Below are 18,897 nucleotides of genomic sequence, written 5' to 3'. Positions count from 1 at the left end.
GGAGGAGCAAAAACAAAAAAACAAGTAATTGACAGCTACCTGGGAAAAGTAGGAATAAAAATAAACACAGTGGGGGGAAATGACCAATATGACTATATACCATTTATGAATTCTATTCAACACTAATCATGTTAAACAAAATGAAAAAGTAAACAACAAGGAAAAAAGGGTTTGTCATAAATGATATACTTGCTATACATTACTAAGACTTAAGCTCCCTAAGGTTAAAAGACTGGAACAAAATCGTAAGTTATATTTTTTAAAGTTAAAATGCTTATCAAAAATATGCAGAATTTGCTGAAACCGGTTTGGCTCAGTGGTAGAGCGTTGGTCTGCGAACTCAAAGGTCCCAGGTTCAATTCCAGTCAAGGGCATGTACATTGGTTGCGGGCACATCCCCCGGTGGGGGGTGTGCAGGAGGCAGCTGGTTGATGTTTCTCTCTCATCGACGTTTCTAGCTCTCTATCCCTCTCCCTTCCTCTCTGTAAAAAAATCAATAAAATATATTTTTAAAAATATGCAGAATTTTAGAATTTGCTTTCATAATTTTATTCATATTCTTCCGTCATTTTGCCTCCAAATAAAATCACTCTATAATGAGAGCCCTGGCCAGTGTTGCTCATTGGTGAGAGTGTCATATTGTGCACCAAAGGGTTGCAGGTTCGATTCCCGGTCAAGAGCATGTACCTAGGTTCCAGGTTCTATCCCTGTCTCGGTCAGGGCACACGCAGGAGGCAACCAATTTCTCTCTCACTCTCTCTCTCTCTGTGTGCCTTCCACCTTCCTGTTTTTTCTCCCTCCCTCCCCGCTTCCTCCACTATCTAAACATCAATGGAAAAAAATATACTCAGGTGAAGATTAACAAAAAATAAAAATAATAAAACACAAATGCTTTCTATAATACATAATCAAATAAAATTAATTCATGTATCTCTGGGGGGAATTTTTTGGTTTTCCCCCAATAGATGGGTAAAATAGAAAAAGGAAACTTTAAACTCTAAAGAATAACTCCTAATATAATACTGTATATCAATTATAATTGAAAAATAAAAATTAATTTTTTTAAAGAAAATTCGCCCCTGGCTGGTATGGCTCACTTGACTGAGCATCATCCCATGCACCAAAATCTTACTAATTCAATTCCAGTCAGAGCACATGCCATGTTGCAGGCTCAATCCCCAGTAGGGGATGTATATGAGGCAGCCAATAGATGATTCTCTCTCACAATAATGTAAAAGAAAATTTGAAAGACTTACAGGAGATACAAATTTATTTCTCACAAAATTTAGAGCACCATTGTAAATAGTATTATGTAAATAACAATCTTCTTAAAATTCACACTGAACCTGTGTATTATTTTCTATTTATCCTCAGTATAACAGTGTTCAGTGTCAATTAATTGTATATGTGCAGTAATCAGGTAAAACCACATAAGATTTAGCACATTTTAATGCATTATATACATTAACTTAGGCTATTATTTTCCCTGCAATAGACCATTCTCCTTATGCTAAAAAAATAGTGTTAGATATAGAAATGCAAAATGAATAGTAAGAAAACTATATCAGATATGTTCATTGTGCATAACACAAGTCTGGGCTAAATTTTATAGTAAAATCTATTAATGAAAATATACATTTTATATGAGCACTAGATTTAAAAAAAAAAAAAAAAAAAAAAAAACCTGGTAAAACAACACTGTCCATAATGTAAACTTTTAAGCAAATAATAAGGAATTTTTTAAGAAAATTCACCTTTTGGGGTTTCTTCATTAAGTGCCAGAAATATGGGTGCATTAGGGTTCCATATGCCAGTGATAACATAAGCCCTCCCATCATAGCTTTTTCCCATGGATTCCTGTGAAAGTCCAAACAGAAATATAAACATCAAGAAAATCACCATTTCAATTAATGAATGTGTCTTACTTTAAACAATCCAATTTACTAAAATTTGAATTTACAAGCAAAAGGGGAGTTTATTTTCTCTATAAATTTTTTCACCCTACAAAAACATTTATTTGAATATTAAATTCTACAGCTTTCTTCAAACAGAGTTTCTTTTAAAGACACGTATCTTTTGTCTCGGCTGACGTGGCTCAGTGGTTGGGTATTGATCTATGAATCAGGAGGTGAAGGTTCAATTCCTGATTAGGGCACATACCCCAGTTACAGGATCAACCCCCAGTGTGAGCATGCAGGAGACAACCAATCAATGATTCTCTCTCATTTTGATGCTTCTATCTCTTTCTCCCTCTCCCTTCCTCTCCAAATCAATTTGAAAAAATTAAAATACAAAATAAAGACACAAATCTCTTCAAATAAAAGAGTTCATGCTGGATCACAAAAACATAATATTGCTATGAAGTTATATTTAACTTGATCTTAGGCTTCTATCAAAATCTCATATACTCACACAAGGATGTAAGTAGTTGCTATGAAAACTATAGAATAGATCTCACTGAAAATAGTTAAAGTGACTTTATAGCTAATCACAAGACAGTATTTTCCTCCAATGCTCTAATTTTTAATATATTCTTAAAATATTAATTTACTTTGTCACAATCAATAACTTCAAAGTGAATACTTTCCTGCTATATATGTCAGATATTTATACACTTTCTTAAAATCACAAGTCAATAGTAGGAGACCAATATCCTATATAATAAAAGCCTAATATGCAAATTGACCAAATGGTAGAATGGCAGGTCGGCAGGGGGCAGGGCCAGCGAGTGGGCAGCTCCAGGCCAGCCAACACAGATGTCAGCAGGCAGAGAGAGGGGACGAGGACCAGGGGGTGGCAACTATTGGGAGCGGGGCTGGCCACTCGCCAGCCCACTGGTTGCCTCCTAAGCCATCAGTCAGACATCCCCCAAGGGCTCCCAGACTGCAAGAGGGCGCAGATGGGGCTGAGGGACCCCTCCGCCCCCCAAGGGCATGAATTTTCATACACCGGGCCTCTAGTTGGTTTATATTCAACATGGAAGCTTACTCTCTCCCTCCACCCTTACACTCACTCCCTCCTTCTTCCCTCCCTCCTCTCCCCTTACTCCTCATTTCCTCCACTCTTTAAGATTTTTACCTAGCCAGCTCCTGACTCTCACTACAGAAGCCAGCAACTCCCTATACTGAGAGCAAGACCACATACATATAGTTGTGTATAGAGGGGTGGGGTAGGGGGCGGTAAAGGATGTCCTATGGGAGAACTGCACACAAAATACAAACATGTGCATATGCAAAAAGGAATATTATTTACAGTACTTTCAATGTTCTGTACCAATTTCCTATTATGAACAGAGAGGCTTCAAAGGATCAGACTAAAAAAAGAGAAAATTTTTTTTTACAATATTACCTCCCTCCCACTTATGTTTCTCTAAATCCCTATAAAATTGTTTCAGTCATTTGGTATATTTTTCTGGTATATCGGTGATATTTCACTAATCAAACTGCTTGAGTGCAAAGACCACATTCAATGAAATACATTTAAGGTCATGTAAAGGAAACTCACTCAGTACCTCCAATACTCATATATTCATATTCTCCCTCTCCCCCTGTCTCCTCTCTTCTCTCTCCTTTATCCTCTCTCTCTACCCTCTAATTAGACCCTCAAGAATGAGCATCTAGCCGAAGCCGGTTTGGCTCAGTGGTAGAGCGTAGGTCTGCGGACTGAAGGGTCCCAGGTTCAATTCTAGTCATGTACATTGGTTGTGGGCACATCCCCGGTGGGGGGGGTGTGCAAGAGGCAGCTGGTTGATGTTTCTCTCTCATCGACGTTTCTAGCTCTCTATCCCTCTCCCTTCCTCTCTGTAAAAAAATCAATAAAATATATATTTTTTTAAAAGAATGAGCATCTAACCCCACCCCAAAAAAATACAATCCACCTATGGACGAGAGTCTAAAAAGAAGAGCTAGACTAATAAAATTCTTTCTTTTAATTAACAAATACAAAGGAAAGTGGACAGTTAAAAGTAGAACTATAAGGTTGGGTAAGAAGTCAGGTGATGACAGTCACATTTACACTAATAAAAAAAAACATGCAAATTAACCAATACTCTGCTATGCCAAGCCACACCCACCAGTCACGCCCACCAGCAAGTATGCAAATTAACCCAACCAAGATGGCAGTGGCCACAGAGCTGGAGCAAGCAAGAGACTTGGGTTGCCCCGGCAATGGAGAAAGCCAAGCTTCCCACTGGCCCTGGCCGGCCCTGGCCTCCACTCAAGGCTGCAAAGTTTCAATTATAGAAAATAAGTAAATCCTAGATACTTGCTTCCAGCCTGCCCTGGCCTCTGCTCAAGGAGGCACTGAAAAAAAAAAGGAGGGGCTGGAACCTTGGGTCACCAGGAGGTGATCAGGCCAGGATGGAATGGCAGGAGCGGTTGGTGGTAAGCAGACCAGCAGGGGGGCCAGTTGGCGGTGAGCAGGCCATCAGTGGAGGTCAATTGGAGGTGATCAGGACAGCCGGGACGGGGGGGGGGGGGGGGAGGGGGGGGGTAGTTTGGAGTGAGGAGGCCAGCAAGGGGGGGGGGCTATTGGGGGTGATCAGGCTAGTGGGGGGGGGGCATTTGGGGGCGAGCAGGCCAGTGGCAGAGGGCAGTTGAGGGCGAGCAGGCCGGCAGGCAGAGAGTGGTTAGAGGCAATCAGGCTGGAGCCAGCAGTCCCAGATTGTGAGATGGATGTCCAACTGCTGGTTTAGGCCTGATCCCTGTAAACCGGTAGTAAGACATCCTTCGAGGGGTCCCAGATTGGAGAGGATGCAGGCCAGAGTGAGGAACATCCCCCCACCCCCATGCACGAATTTCATGCACTGGGCCACTAGTATAAAATAATATTAGATGATGGAAGGAGACTTGCCTTGGGGTGGTGAACACAATACAATATTTAGGTGATGCATTATAGAAATGTACCCCTGAAACCTATATAAATTTATTAATCAATGTCACAATTCAATAAAATTGTAAAAATATTCACATAGTCAAAACCGGTTTGGCTCAGTGGTAGAGCGTCAGTCTGCGGACTGAAAGGCCCCGGGTTCGATTCCGGTCAAGGGCATGTACATTGGTTGCGGGCGCATCCCCGGTAGGGGGTGTGCAAGAGGCAGCTGGTCGATGTTTCTCTCTCATTGACGTTTCTAGCTCTCTATCCCTCTCTCCTCCCCTCTGTAAAAAATCAATAAAATATATTTTAAAAAATAATAAATAATAAAATAAAATAAAATAGTCACATAGTCAAAAAACAAAGGCAAATATTGGAAAGCAGGAAGGGAGGGAGGAGGGGAGAGAAAGGTAGAGGAAGAATAGGGAGGAAGACAAGGAGGGAAAAGGGGAGGAAAGAAAGAGGCAAAACTTTCAAAGTTTGTCAGAGTACTATGTAAGAAGGTGAAATTTGTTTTCAAAAGTGTTCATGTATTTGGACAAAACATAGAAGACAGAGAAGTATCAAAGTCTTGTTCAAGGGGGAAGAAGTAACACAGATCAGGCCAAGTTACAAGGAATACAATATCAGGTCATCACAAAGAAATAACTTTGGAATAACCAGCACTGTTTCATAATCTTCATTATAAAGTAACAAGTTCCTTTTTATTAGGCATAGTCTAGTCAAAGCTCAATAACCATGTACTAAGATGGTATGAAGATTAACAGCACTGGGTAGTAAGTCACAACTGTTGATAACTGCAAATGCTGGCCCTCCCACCTGACCAACTTTTGATTGTATAAGTCAGCCCACTTCTCTTTCCAGAGGCTTTAATACTGTCAAGCTCTTTGATTTCAACATGGACTCTTTAAGGTGGAGACTGCCCGACAATGAGATACACAAGGGGCCTCAGGAGTTCAGATCAGACTTGTAATTCTATAATGTGAACGTAAGTTCATAGAAAAATCTCTGCCAGTGATTCATCTTAATCTCCTAAACTGTGAAAGACCATAACTAGTTAAGACCTAGAAGCATCCAACTGTTTAATGTCCTTGAACTACCTCCTCATCAAATTTTCAGGGCTTGAAATGCTCTGGATTGCCTTAGGTAAAAGCACTTGCATTACTGCTGTGCTGTAAAGAGGGATGGAGGAGAGATGGATCAATAGCTCATTTGTTTGCACATTCACTGTACCTGGCTGTCCCCACCTGACCTATCCATGGGGTTCCTCCTCTAAATTTCTGTGGCTCACTGGGCCAACTCAGTGAGAGCACTTAACCCACTGCGATACTTACAGACTCATAAGGTCTGTTCTGTCATAAGACTGTGAACCCACAGATGGTGAGAGCTGTTTTCTACCTTATCTACAACCCCAGCACTTCACACAATGCTTGCACATAGTTAGAAGTTCAAAAAGGCTGACTGAAACATCCCCGTACAACTAGAAAACCAGCATGATCATCACCATGAAATAAAGAAAACACTGACATAATTGGTGACATTTATCTGACATTTGCAAAACACAGCTGAAAAAAAAACACCACATCTAGTACTTGTTATCACTAAATATAAAAACTGCAGTGAAGTAAGTAAAAAGCTTTATGCTTACTTTAAGATGACCATTTCCTATAACATTTCTAAATTGCGAAGTAAATGTTTTCATTAACTGCAATGTTAGAAAGTGTTTCTGTTTAAAAGTTAGGATGGCTTGCTATTTTTACATCAAATACCAACTCTTAAATATATATTGACCTTTAAGGGCATTCCTGAAATAAATAGCATTCCCACAATACATATACTTTGCTAAGGATAGATAATCAAGGAGGAGATATTCAGAAAGGGAAATGCTTTTAAGAAAATAAAAGCATCCATCACAGGACTCAAATTAATAACAGTGCATTAAAATAAGTAAAAGGTACCATATTCACTCTGGATATGCCTGTGATAATCATGTCCTTGTTATTTTTGGCTCAAAGAAAGGACATCCTCCTAAGAAGCCAAACAGATGAATAGATGGACATTGTCATAACACTGTTCTATTTGCTTTGAACTTGCATATGATTTTTTGGTGGGAATTGTCCCAAATCTCTCCCTCATAAGTTATTTTAAGTTTAGGTTTTCAAATTTCATTATTACTATTGTACAGCTGAAAATTAGAAACAGATCTCTCAATATGACAATTTAAAAGTAGAATATATTTTAAAACTATAAAATAACTATATCTATACTTGGTTAAAGTGTTTAAGGTTAATATTACCATATCCAGTAAATGCATGTCACTGTTCTTCACGTTTCGACCTGGGCTTAATAACATTCCAAAACATCTGAAAATTTGAGGGGAAAAAGGAGAAATAAGGTATCAAAAATATATAGAAGCCCAGTGAACAAAAAGTATTTTTATAATAACTATATAATCTGAAGTCTGTAATTACGAATAGCTTTCTTATTATAGAGAAACAGCACAGACAAAAATTCATTAAGATACATAATAAAAATCACATAGAAATAACTAAATTGCCAAATCTTTATTTCTGCATGTAAAAGATTACCAGTGATAGGAAACTGTAATAAAAATGGCCACAAAAATTATTAATTGAGACAGAATACAGTTGAAGTTATTCCAAACATATAGGTCAAGATCATATAACCCAATTAAATTAAAAAGGAGATTTTTTTAAAAGAATAAGAACAAGACACTGTGCTCTCCTTTTGCATCAAGCTATCTTAACAGAAACAATCACCCTGCCCCTCACCAGTCATGTTAACTGAGTAGCTTATTAAAACTATGTCCTCGTTTGGGGGAAAAAAGAAAAGAAAAAAAGCAATATAAAACACATTACTAAAAGTACTATTATTTAGTGAAAACATTATCCAATGTACAATATACTAGTAACCATTTACTTTATTCCATGCTTCCCGATGCAAGAGAAGTGTTAGCAATCCCATCAACGCTACCCCTTTATTTGTAGGAGGTTTTCATAAGCTGCAAAATTCAGTTGAATCTAACATTTTTTATTTGTTAGGATATAATTGTTAATTCTGCTTTATAGGGAAGAAAGGTAAAGCCCAGAGAAGTTAAACAATTTATTCATATTAACATGGCTATTCCATAGGTCTTGTAACTTAAGCAGCAATGTGATCTGTCCACTGTGTCCCTAGCCAACAACACATACCCACATGTACCTATGTTTTTATTTAGATTTCCAAAATTTAATATGCTGTGAAGCACTTTATACAAGGGGTAGAGAATGTAAATCAATTAAATATGAGATTTTTCAAATTTTAAAATAGTGACAGCTAACCAGTCAATATTGAATCTGATCCTTGTTGTTTCCCAAAGGCTTACTTTTCTAGTAGCACTAGCTTTTTCTTCTTTTTTCTTTTTCTTTTTTTTTCTATGACCCTATCCAAACAAGAATTCAGTAAGCAGTGAAACAACATATACTTCCTGTGAGTAATTCGAGATATTTTGCTTAGAGCTCCCTTTGGCATCCAAAAACAATTAAGTACATAATGAAGATAAAGTTGAAAATCTCTGAGAATAACTTTCCAAGCATATTATTGTATCACTGAACAAAATATAACCTACTAATATGGAAATAATTATACTGTAATAGTCATAATTGCAATATTACTACCATATACTATTTGATCTCTCCTATGAACTCCTATTATAAACATTATCTGTATAAGTTAAATATTAACTAATTATGCAATTCATTGTACTATTTCTCCAACTATTGCCTTAAATTCTTGATAAACAAAAATAAAAGTTAATTTTTTTTACAGATATGAAATTTGGTCCCCGAACTAAAAAATCAGGTCAGTAAAGACAGAAGATTTGTCTCACATTCCCTGTATAGCAGTCTCCCCTTATCCACAGGGGATTCATTCCATACATGAAGCCACTGATAGTACCGAACCACTTATATACTTTATATGTTTATGCTTTGCATAGAGACCCTTTCACTTTAAGGAAGCACCTTACAGCTCTTGGGCATATCTGAACTGTTAACATCACTACCCTTGTACCTTGGGGCCATTATTAAATAAAATAGGGGTGACAAGTACAGAGATATCTCAACAGTAGGTCTGAAAACCAAGGTGGTAACTAAGTGACCAACAGGCAGGGAGATTAAATGGCCTGATTTTGTCACCTTACTCAAAACAGCATGTACTCCTACCCGGTTTGGCTCAGTAGTTAGAGCCTCAGCCTGTGGACCAAAGAGTCCCAAGTTCAATTCCAATCAAAGGCACATATCTTGGTTGTAGGTTCATCCCCAGCTTGGCCCTATTGGGCCTCCTGCAGGAGGCAACCAATCAATGTGTTTCTCTCACATCAATATTTCTCTCTGTCTTTCCCTCTCTCTTCCACTCTCTCTAAAAATCAATTTAAAAAATATCCTCAGGTGAGGATGAACAAAAAGAAAAAAGAAAAAAAAACACCATGTAATTTAAAACTTATATGTTGTTTACTTCTAGAATTTTCCATTTAATATTTTTGGACCTGGTTGACCACAGGTAACTGAAATCGCAGAAAGTGAAACTGAGGATAAGAAGAAACTACTACACATTTTGCTTCAGCTTTTATCAATCACGGATTTTTAAAAGAACAATTCCCTATATTATAAGTTTTGTAAGTTATAAAACTATTATATACTTATTGTAAAAAGTTAATGGATACCAAAATGTATAGGAAAAAAATTAATTCTCTCTTCTCCCTCTCTCTTAGGCCAGTTAGAAACTAATGGCAAAGTTTAGTTGCATCCTCCATACTTTTCTTTTGCTGTTTTTGAAAATTTTAAACTCTTATTTTGTTCATCTAGCACTTACAAGAAAATGCTATACTTTTATAATGGTGCAATTTTATATTTAATTCCTATGTTAAGATCTACTGTAAAAGGAGCCTTGGAAGTTGAGGTATTCCTTAAATGGCAATGCATATTATCTTCTTTTGATGATACTTGATGATGCACTGTTCTTTTTCTAGGTTATATAAAAAAAAAATCCTGCCACCAACTAGCAGTGTAACCTTAGAGAAAGCACCCAACCCCGTTGGGCCTCTGTTTCCTCTTTCAGAAAGGGGGATAATAGATATACTCTGAGGGTTCTTCCAGCACTAAATTTGCACAATTTTTTTTTCCTATCAAGCTGTATTAGTCATTTCCAAAATTATACTTCATTAAAGCACATCAGGTTCCCTGTGGGACAAGCAGGGTCTATTAGGAATAAGGTGTCAGTAATTAGATAGATATTATTATCACCACTAACACCCAAGGCAAATAGTAAGTGTTTCACTGGGGAGTTCAAAGCATTCACCCTTCCCTTATTAACTCTATAAATAATGTAGAGAGCAAATTGCTAGCACACCTATTTTCTCATGGATTTCAGAAGCTAGTAGGGGAGGAAAATAAGTAAACAGACAATTACAACCTGAGATGGTGAGTTCTCTGATAGCTGTAAATGCAGAATGTTAACAAGCAGAGCAGACACACCCAGCATTATTTATAATATAATAAGTAGCTGACTGCCCAAAATTTGAAATCAAAACTTCTGAAAATGAGATGATATTATCATTTTAATTATGCCAGCTACTATTTATTGAATGCCTTAATTTTAAGTCAGACATTAGTATATTGTTACATTTATATTTCAAAACAACCTTCTAATAACTTAATAATAAAACTGGTTTTCAATAAGTAGAAGTGATTTGTCCAAACCACAACCTATTAAATTATAACACTGGGATTCAAGCTCTTGTCTATGACTCTAAAACAACCTGGTTTTTCACACATTATACTCTAACTGCCTCCCTAGACTATTGGTAGAACAGATTATACATTCCCTGAGTGACCCTGGGCAAGTCACACACTTCAATGTTTCACCACAATTCTGAAATACCAATACTACCTGTTTACATGTTCACTATGTCAATGTAAAGTTGAAATGAAAAAAACTAATGGTGGACTAGCACTGCAAACTACAGAGCAGTGTCAATTATAAATTACTAGAAGCTTGGTGCATGAATTCATGCATGGATGGGGTCTCTTGGCCTAGCTGGTTATCAAGCCAATGGCAGAGGTGCTGGGGAGGGGAGGGCAACCAGCTGGGGGGAAGGACCACACAAGGTTGGCTGGCTGCAGGAGGTTGGCTGAGGGTGTGCACTGAACACCAGGGGGCAGCTCCTGCATTGAATTTCTGCTCCCTGGTGGTCAGTGTGTGTCATAGCAATCGGTCACTTGGTTGTTCAGTAGCTTAGGTTCAGATAGATAGATAGATAGATAGATAGATAGATAGATAGATAGATAGGCTATTACAATTACCAAAAAGGAAGTTCAGCCTTCCATAATACCAAAACAGTTTTAAACAGCTTTTAACACCAAGTTAGTACCCATACCAACACCAAAAGCTCAGTGTATCTAGCATTGCTTTAGACTTAACAGTGAGAAAATAAGTGAGAAAGATAAAGATGGTATGTTAATGCACTACAATAGGAAACTAATTATTTTCAACTTTTGCTTTTTGTCCCTCAAATCATTAGGATTCTATATACCTCCATGGAAATTATGGATAAAAAATAAGAAGAAAAAAGGAAGCAGGCTAAACTTTTGTTAAATAAAATAAAATAAAAAGCCCTAACCGGTTTGGCTCAGTGGATAGAGCATCATTTGGGGATTAAAATCTGAGTATTGATGAAAAACCCAGGAGTCCTATAAGGCCTAAGAGAATCAGGCAAAGCAGAAATAGATTATTTCTGTGAGAGCTCTGGAATACCCTCCTTCAGTACAGTATTGGATAGCTAAGGTGCACAAGTCAAGGGAGGGGCAGTATTATCAGAGGAATGTGGGGCTCTGGGCACCCTTTTACTAATATGGGAGAGGGTAGGAAGGGAAATAATGCATGAGTGTAGAAGAGGTTTTACTTAAAATACATCAAGAAAAGATTATTTCTGGATGTCCAAAGACACTCTCACTTGATGAGTTTGCAAAGTTATAAAAATATCCTCAGGTGAAGATTAACAATAACAAAAAAAGAATTATTAAATGTAATAGAAAGATAATTCTGAAGAATACCCTAAGGCTAAGGAAGAGCCCCAAGGAACAGCAAACTCAGAGAGTCCTCTCCCTGAAGCTTTATTCAGACCGAACTATTATAGATAGGGTTTGATTGCAACCTAGTGTAAGACAAAGAAGTTTATTGGACTGCTCAGGCACAGCAAGCAAGAAACAACCTCAAGGTGCAGGCAGCCAAGGTGGACAGGCAACAATGGAAATGAGGACTCCTGGAACCAGCTTACTGGCAGTGGTGCAAGCCCCGGGGCCCACAGTGTTTGTGTCTGGAGGGCCACAAGAAGGTCTTACTGAGTCAGTACCAGGACTGTGGGCTCATAGAGGGCGAGTGTGCACTGGATGCCCAGCTGGATGGAGCACAGCACGGCTGGATGTTCCAGAATCTTGCAGCAAGAAATAATCACTCCAGAATCAGGAAGAGAAGACCCTTCCTCCTGCAATATCCCTCCAGCACCCTCTACTGGCACAATTTAATATTGTGCTTGCTTGCAAAGAAGAAATAGGTACAGCTTCAACTAATGCAGACAAAAAGGGTAGATTTGGAACCAAGAGATAATAAACTGATTATCAGCATAGGATATAATTAAAGTACCCCATCTCTTCTAATTATTTAACAGCCATGTTTGAAATCTCAATTTCCTAAGCCAATAAATAAATTATTTTCTTAATGTAAATTAAGAACGTAAATTGGCTCAACACTATAAAAAATATGTAGGTTCCTCAAAAAAAAAAATCTTTTAATTTAAAAATAGATCTACCATATGATCCAGAAATACTATTTCTGGATATATACCCAAAGAGATATGAGATATATGCACTCCCATGTGTATTGTGGCAGCATTATGCACAGTAACCAAGATATAAAAACAACCAAAGTACTCATCAATGGATGAATAAAGATCACACACACACACACACACACACACACACGATTATTACTCAGCCATGATAAATAAGAAAATCTTGCCAAAACCGGTTTGGCTCAGTGGATAGAGCATCAGCCTGCGGACTGAAGGGTCCTGGGTTCGATTCCGGTCAGGGGCACGTACCTTGGTTGCGGGCACATCCCCAGTAGGGGTTGTGCAAGAGGCAGCTGATCGATGATTCTCATCGATGTTTCTAACTCTCTATCCCTCTCTCCTCCTCTCTGTAAAAAAAAAAAAAAAAAAAAAAATCAATAAAAATATTTTTAAAAAAGGAAAAAGAAAAGAAAATCTTGCCATTTGCAACAACATAAGTGGACCTTGAAGATACTATGCTGTGAGAGTGGGGAATAGAAGAGATGTTGTTTAAGGGCACAAACTTGCACCTGGTAATAAATAAGGAACAGAGGTCTAAGCACAGTATATGAAATGTAGGAAACAGTAATGTGGCATAATCAAACTTGCTCAGAGACTAGATCTTAATGATTCCAATCACAAAAAATAAATAATTTGCCGAAACCGGTTTGGCTCAGTGGTAGAGCGTCGGTCTGCGGACTGAAGGGTCCCAGGTTCGATTCCAGTCAAGGGCATGTACATTGGTTGCGGGCACATACCTGGTGGGGGGTGTGCAGGAGGCGGCTGGTCGATGTTTCTCTCTCATCGATGTTTCTAGCTCTCTATCTCTCTCCCTTCCTCTCTGTAAAAAATCAATAAAATATATATTTTTTAATTTTTTAAAATAATAATTATATGACATTTCAGAGGTGCTAACTATCACTACAATGGCAATCATATTATTATACTATAATACATAAATATATCAAATCAATATATTGTATACCTTGAATTTACAGTGTTATATATTAATGTAACATAATATATATATAAAAGGCTAAGTGACCAACTGTACCTCCATCTGACCATCCGACCGACCAACCGGTATATATGATGCATACTGGCAATTTAAAAATAAATGTTAATTCATGTATGCATGATACATGTAAAGCTCTCACTGGCGCCAATCACATGCATGTATTTCAATCTGTCACTGTCGATCGTGAATTTGATTGTTTTTGTTGACAGTCAACGTGAGCCACATCATAATTTATTCATCAATCATCTAACCTACCTACCGGCCAGTACATATGACATGTACATGTGCAATTTAAAAATAAACTTGTGCATGCATGGTACATATAAAGCTCTCGCTGGTGCCAATATATTGTAATTCTATATTATAAATACTATTTTGACATGTAATTTTTTGCAGTAATGTAATTACCACATGAATCTTCTAATTAATTTCCTTTCAATATGCATGAATCTGTGCAATGGGCCACTAGTATAATATAATAAAAAATTACTTCTATATTTGAACAACCTGGAACTCTCCTCAGCTAAGGCCCAGAAGCCCCTTTGTCTACAACTGTCTTGATTAGTCACCTTAGGTTAAATAAAGCTAAGTAAAGGTCTCTTGCCACTAGAAAAGCAATCAATTAATTAATTATTATTTTATAGAAGTATACAATGATTTACAAAAGAATTCAAAAAGAGTTCCAATAGCCCAACCAATGTGGCTCAGTGATTGGGCATAGACCTATGAACCAGGAGATCACATTTCGATTCCCAATCAGGGCACATGCTCGAGTTTGGAGCTCAACCCCCAGTGGGGGGGTTGTACAGGAGGCAGCCAATCAATAATTATCTCTCAGTATTGGTATTTCTATTTCTCTCTCCCTCTCCCTTCCTCTCTGAAATCAAAAATATATATATTTTTTTTAAAAAGAGCTCCAATAGAAATCTATAGATTGTACCAATGTCAATTTCCTAATTCTCCAATTGTACTAGTGTTATGTAAGATGTCCCCACTTACAGAAGCTGGGGGAAGGGTGCATGGAGCCTCTCTATACTATTTTGTAACTTCCTATGAGTCCATAATTACTTCAAATTTAAAAGTTTACTTAAATATGAGCTCCAACATCTGGAATAGATGAACTTATACAAACACAGTATTTCTTAGTATCTGATGCTAGAAAAGGTAGTAGTACTACATACATATGTCTGTAGTGCTAACTCCGTCTACTGGGTGCCAGCAGAAGCCAGCAATAAAAGACATTGAAAATTATGTCCTAATCACAAGTTCCAGTCCAAAGGCTGAAAAACAGAAGCTTCCAATTATTAACTCTCAAAGCATCTAAAATAACTATCAGAGAACAATGAAATCATTTTTATATAACTATACTTTGTTTTCCTAAGGAAAAATAGTTATCTTTCTACTAAATTTTTCTCATTTTCAGGATGGAGAAGAATGATGTCCATTACGTAAAGTTATTAGGATACCTGAGACTTTTTTTTTTATTATTGATTTTTTTTACAGAGAGGAAGAAAAAGGGATAGAGAGTTAGAAATATCGATGAGAGAGAGTCATCAATCAGCTGCCTCTTGCACGCCCCCTACCGGGGATGTGCCTGCAACCAAGGTACATGCCCTTGACCGGAATCGAACCCGGGACCTTTTAGTCCGCAGGCCGACGCTCTATCCACTGAGCCAAACCGGTTTCAGCGAGACTCTTGATTTGATTAAGATTTCATAGATACACTAACTTACATAAGGGGATAAAAGATGCAAATAAAACTAACATCTAGGCAACTTGAAGTCAGTGACTTAAACTTCTTTCTAAATCAAACGAGAACAACTTGCTCAGGGTAAAGACAAAAGTATATGCTAGGTAAATTCAGCAAAAGAGCCTCAGAATGGACTAACATCCAATTAAATCAACACAAAAAAAACAAGCAGCTCAAACATTACCACCTGTCTACTTTAGTGATGTCAAACCATGCTAGAAAATTGTTTGGACTATAAGAAGAAAATTGCCCCTGATGATTTTTATTGGAAATCTTTTCCACAAGAAAATATAACTCAAGAAAAGGTAACTGCCAGAACAACTTCTACATCCAGAGGTGTTAAGAATTCTCTCGACAAGACTGCCACCTACTGGATTACCTTACATTCCAGCATTTAACATTTTGAGATTTAAAAATGTTAAATACCACATATAACCAATAAAAGACAAGGGTGTTTTTTTAGTAATAATAATAATAATTCTAAACAGTTAAAAAAATTTCGCATCACGGGAAATTCTGCCTTAAGTATTATTAAAGGAAGCCCATTAGCCTGAAGCAATCTCAGTAAATTTTATTTTTTAAATTTATCTTTATCTACTTAGCCAGTTCATTCTATTGTATATTTGTTTTTATTTTTGAAAGTATTACAGATGTCCCCTTTTTTCTCTATTTACTTCTTCCACCCTGCATTTATCCTCCACCACCAAGCCTATCACACTAGAGTCTATGTTTGCAGAGCTCATCTGACTGATATGTGAAAAGGGAAACAAAGAAACCTAACATGGATTTAGTAATTATTGCAGTATATATGAACTCACAGTTGTTAGAAATTATCATCAAGATTATTTATATTAAAATAAGAGCAATAGCCAAAACCGGTTTGGCTCAGTGGATAGAGCGTCGGCCTATGGGCTGAAAGGTCCCAGGTTCGATTCCGGTCAGGGGCATGTACATTGGTTGTGGGCACATCCCTGGTAGGGGGTGTGCAAGAGGCAGCTGGTCGGTCTTTCTCTCTCATCGACGTTTCTAGCTCTCTATCTCTCTCCCTTCTTCTCTGTTAAAAATCAATAAAAATATATATATTTTTTAAAATCTTAAATCTTTTTGTTGGGATCAAAATGGTTTACTCACATTGTTAAAATCAGAACCGAAATGATGTATGTATAAAAGAATTGATAAAGTGGTTCTTTCACTATAGTGCACTGCATCTTTAATGTTCCATCCCCTGCTGCCCACTGACCAGGACATGTGGACTCAACAGAGCAATTACAATGACTCAAAATCATCTCAACTGGAAGTGCTCTCCACTTCAGCCCAAGTGGCTTAGAATTAAAATATTCAAAAGCAACAATACCTTTATCTTTAGCTATTTTTCATCAATGTTAAGAAACCATCAATTTTAAGACTCACAATTATTTTTTATACCACTAAGAAAGGGAAAAAACATGACAACTATAATTACAGGATGCCACCAATTGTTAATAACACCACAATTTCATACATGTTAAATATGAAAAGACTAGAGGCCTAGCGCACAAAATTAAATGACTCAAAGGGGGGCCCTCAGACCAGCCTGCACCTTCTCACAGTCCAGGAGCCTTCAGGGGATGTCTGACTGACAGCTTAGGCCCACTCCCCACAGGAAAGCCATCAGTCAGACACCCTTAGCACTGCCACAGAGGTGGGAGAGGCTCCCACCACAGCTGCAGCACTCACCAGCCATGAGTCCAGCTTCTGGCTGAGTGGCGCTCCCCCTGTGTAAGTGCACTGACCACCAGGGGGCAGGTCCTGCATAGAGCATTTGCCCCCTGGTGGTAAGTGCACGTTATAGCAACCAGTTGTTCCACCATTCGGGCAATATGCATATTAGCCTTTTATTATGTAAGACGTACCTCTTAAAATTGACGAAATCGTTTTTATTGTGTTTTCACAAACAATTAAAAACACATGCATTTTTATTGTGTTTTCCCAAACAATTAAAAACACACTCTACCAATATGCTGAACTGGACTTCCTGTTATCTGGAGACTAGCAGTAGGATATAAAGATGGGAAGAAAGCAGTTTAGGTTCTTACAAGGATATTTCTTGGATCATATGATCTCACACATCTAGAGGAAATAATGAACAACATAAACTGATGAACAAAAACAGACCCAGAGAAGAGAAGCAGCGATCAGACTCTCAAACCTCAGAGGGAAAGTAGGAGAGGGTGGGGGTAAGGGGAAGAGATCAACCAAAGCACTTGTGTGCATGCATATGGGCCTAGCCAGTGGCCATGGACAACAGGGGGGTGGGGGTATATGTAGGGAGGGGTTTGGGATGGGAATGGGGGGGGTGAGGACAATTATGTGATACCATAATCAATTAAAAAAGAAAAGAAAAAGAAAGTAGAGCTAAATGCCTGACACTTTAAAGAAAGTTGTAGATATATAGGGGCCAGACACCTTCTCCTACATTCAGTTGGGACAGAGGCTTCTATGATGCTATCGGTCAGAACCACAACTGGCCCTAATCTTCACCCCAGTCTAGAGAATGAATGAAGGAGCGGTCATAGTACACAACAAAAAGGCTTTTCTTTCTCCGGGATCCTTACAATTTCTCCCACTCCTCTAAGCCGAGTATTTGTTTTTATTTCCAGTTTTGTGCCACTATAAACAATGCTGTAATAAATATCCTTTAAAAATGTCATTAGTGGTATACTTTTATTTCTAACAGGATATACTCCCTAGAATGGAACCAATGTGTCTCACTATACGTATCTTTTCATCTTCATAGATGTTGCCAGAGTGCTCTCAAAAAGTAGGTACACACATTTTAGCCTTTTTGTTCATATCCCCATCAGCTCTATATGCTATTTTTGCCAATCGGATATCTTATTGTTACCTTAATTACACTTTCCTGACTATTCATGAATTGGGACAACTTTACATATATGTTTGTTGGCTAAGTAAAGAGCTTTCCTATCCATACCCTTGTTTTTCTCCTTTTTTTCTACCAACTGTTACAAAATTTATATATACTATAGCTATTAATCTTTCATCTGTCATCTATATTAGAAGTGTTTTTTCCAGAGCTATCATTTGTTATTAACTTTGTTTATGGTATCTTCTGTCCTATCAAGTGTTTTTATTTTGTTTGTATATGGTCAATATATACATAAATATATAATTGCACCCATACACATATGTGTGTGTGTGTGTGTGTGTATGTGTGCACATTTATATATTTAAAACATATGTATACATCTTTTAAAGTTTCTTAAATCCCAGTAACTATATGGAATGTTTAATAATCAAAAATTACTGAGAAGGTATCTGTCTCATATATATAAACGAGGAATAGCAAGAAAGATGGATTTGACCAAACAG

At 37.6% G+C, this 18,897-nt stretch overlaps 1 protein-coding gene across 4 annotated transcripts in view; it reads right to left on the bottom strand.

Moving 5' to 3' along the window:
• Window positions 1–18,897, bottom strand: part of RABGAP1L (RAB GTPase activating protein 1 like) — a 367,897-nt gene that overhangs the window by 305,023 nt on the left and 43,977 nt on the right. For all 4 annotated transcript variants that reach the window (XM_084865199.1, XM_084865197.1, XM_084865196.1 and 1 more), the window contains exons 8-9: window positions 7,169–7,235; window positions 1,755–1,857 (exon numbers count right to left, since the gene is read on the bottom strand). In XM_084865199.1, the coding sequence (XP_084721325.1) occupies window positions 1,755–1,857; window positions 7,169–7,235 (170 nt within the window). The remainder of the gene's footprint in view (window positions 1–1,754; window positions 1,858–7,168; window positions 7,236–18,897) is intronic.

Source organism: Pipistrellus hanaki (assembly GCF_964339955.1).
Source record: "Pipistrellus hanaki genome assembly, chromosome: 18".
Classification (NCBI taxonomy): Eukaryota; Metazoa; Chordata; class Mammalia; order Chiroptera; family Vespertilionidae; genus Pipistrellus; species Pipistrellus hanaki.
Note: the sequence above shows the minus strand (reverse complement) of the source record. Positions and strands in the feature narration are given on the sequence as shown.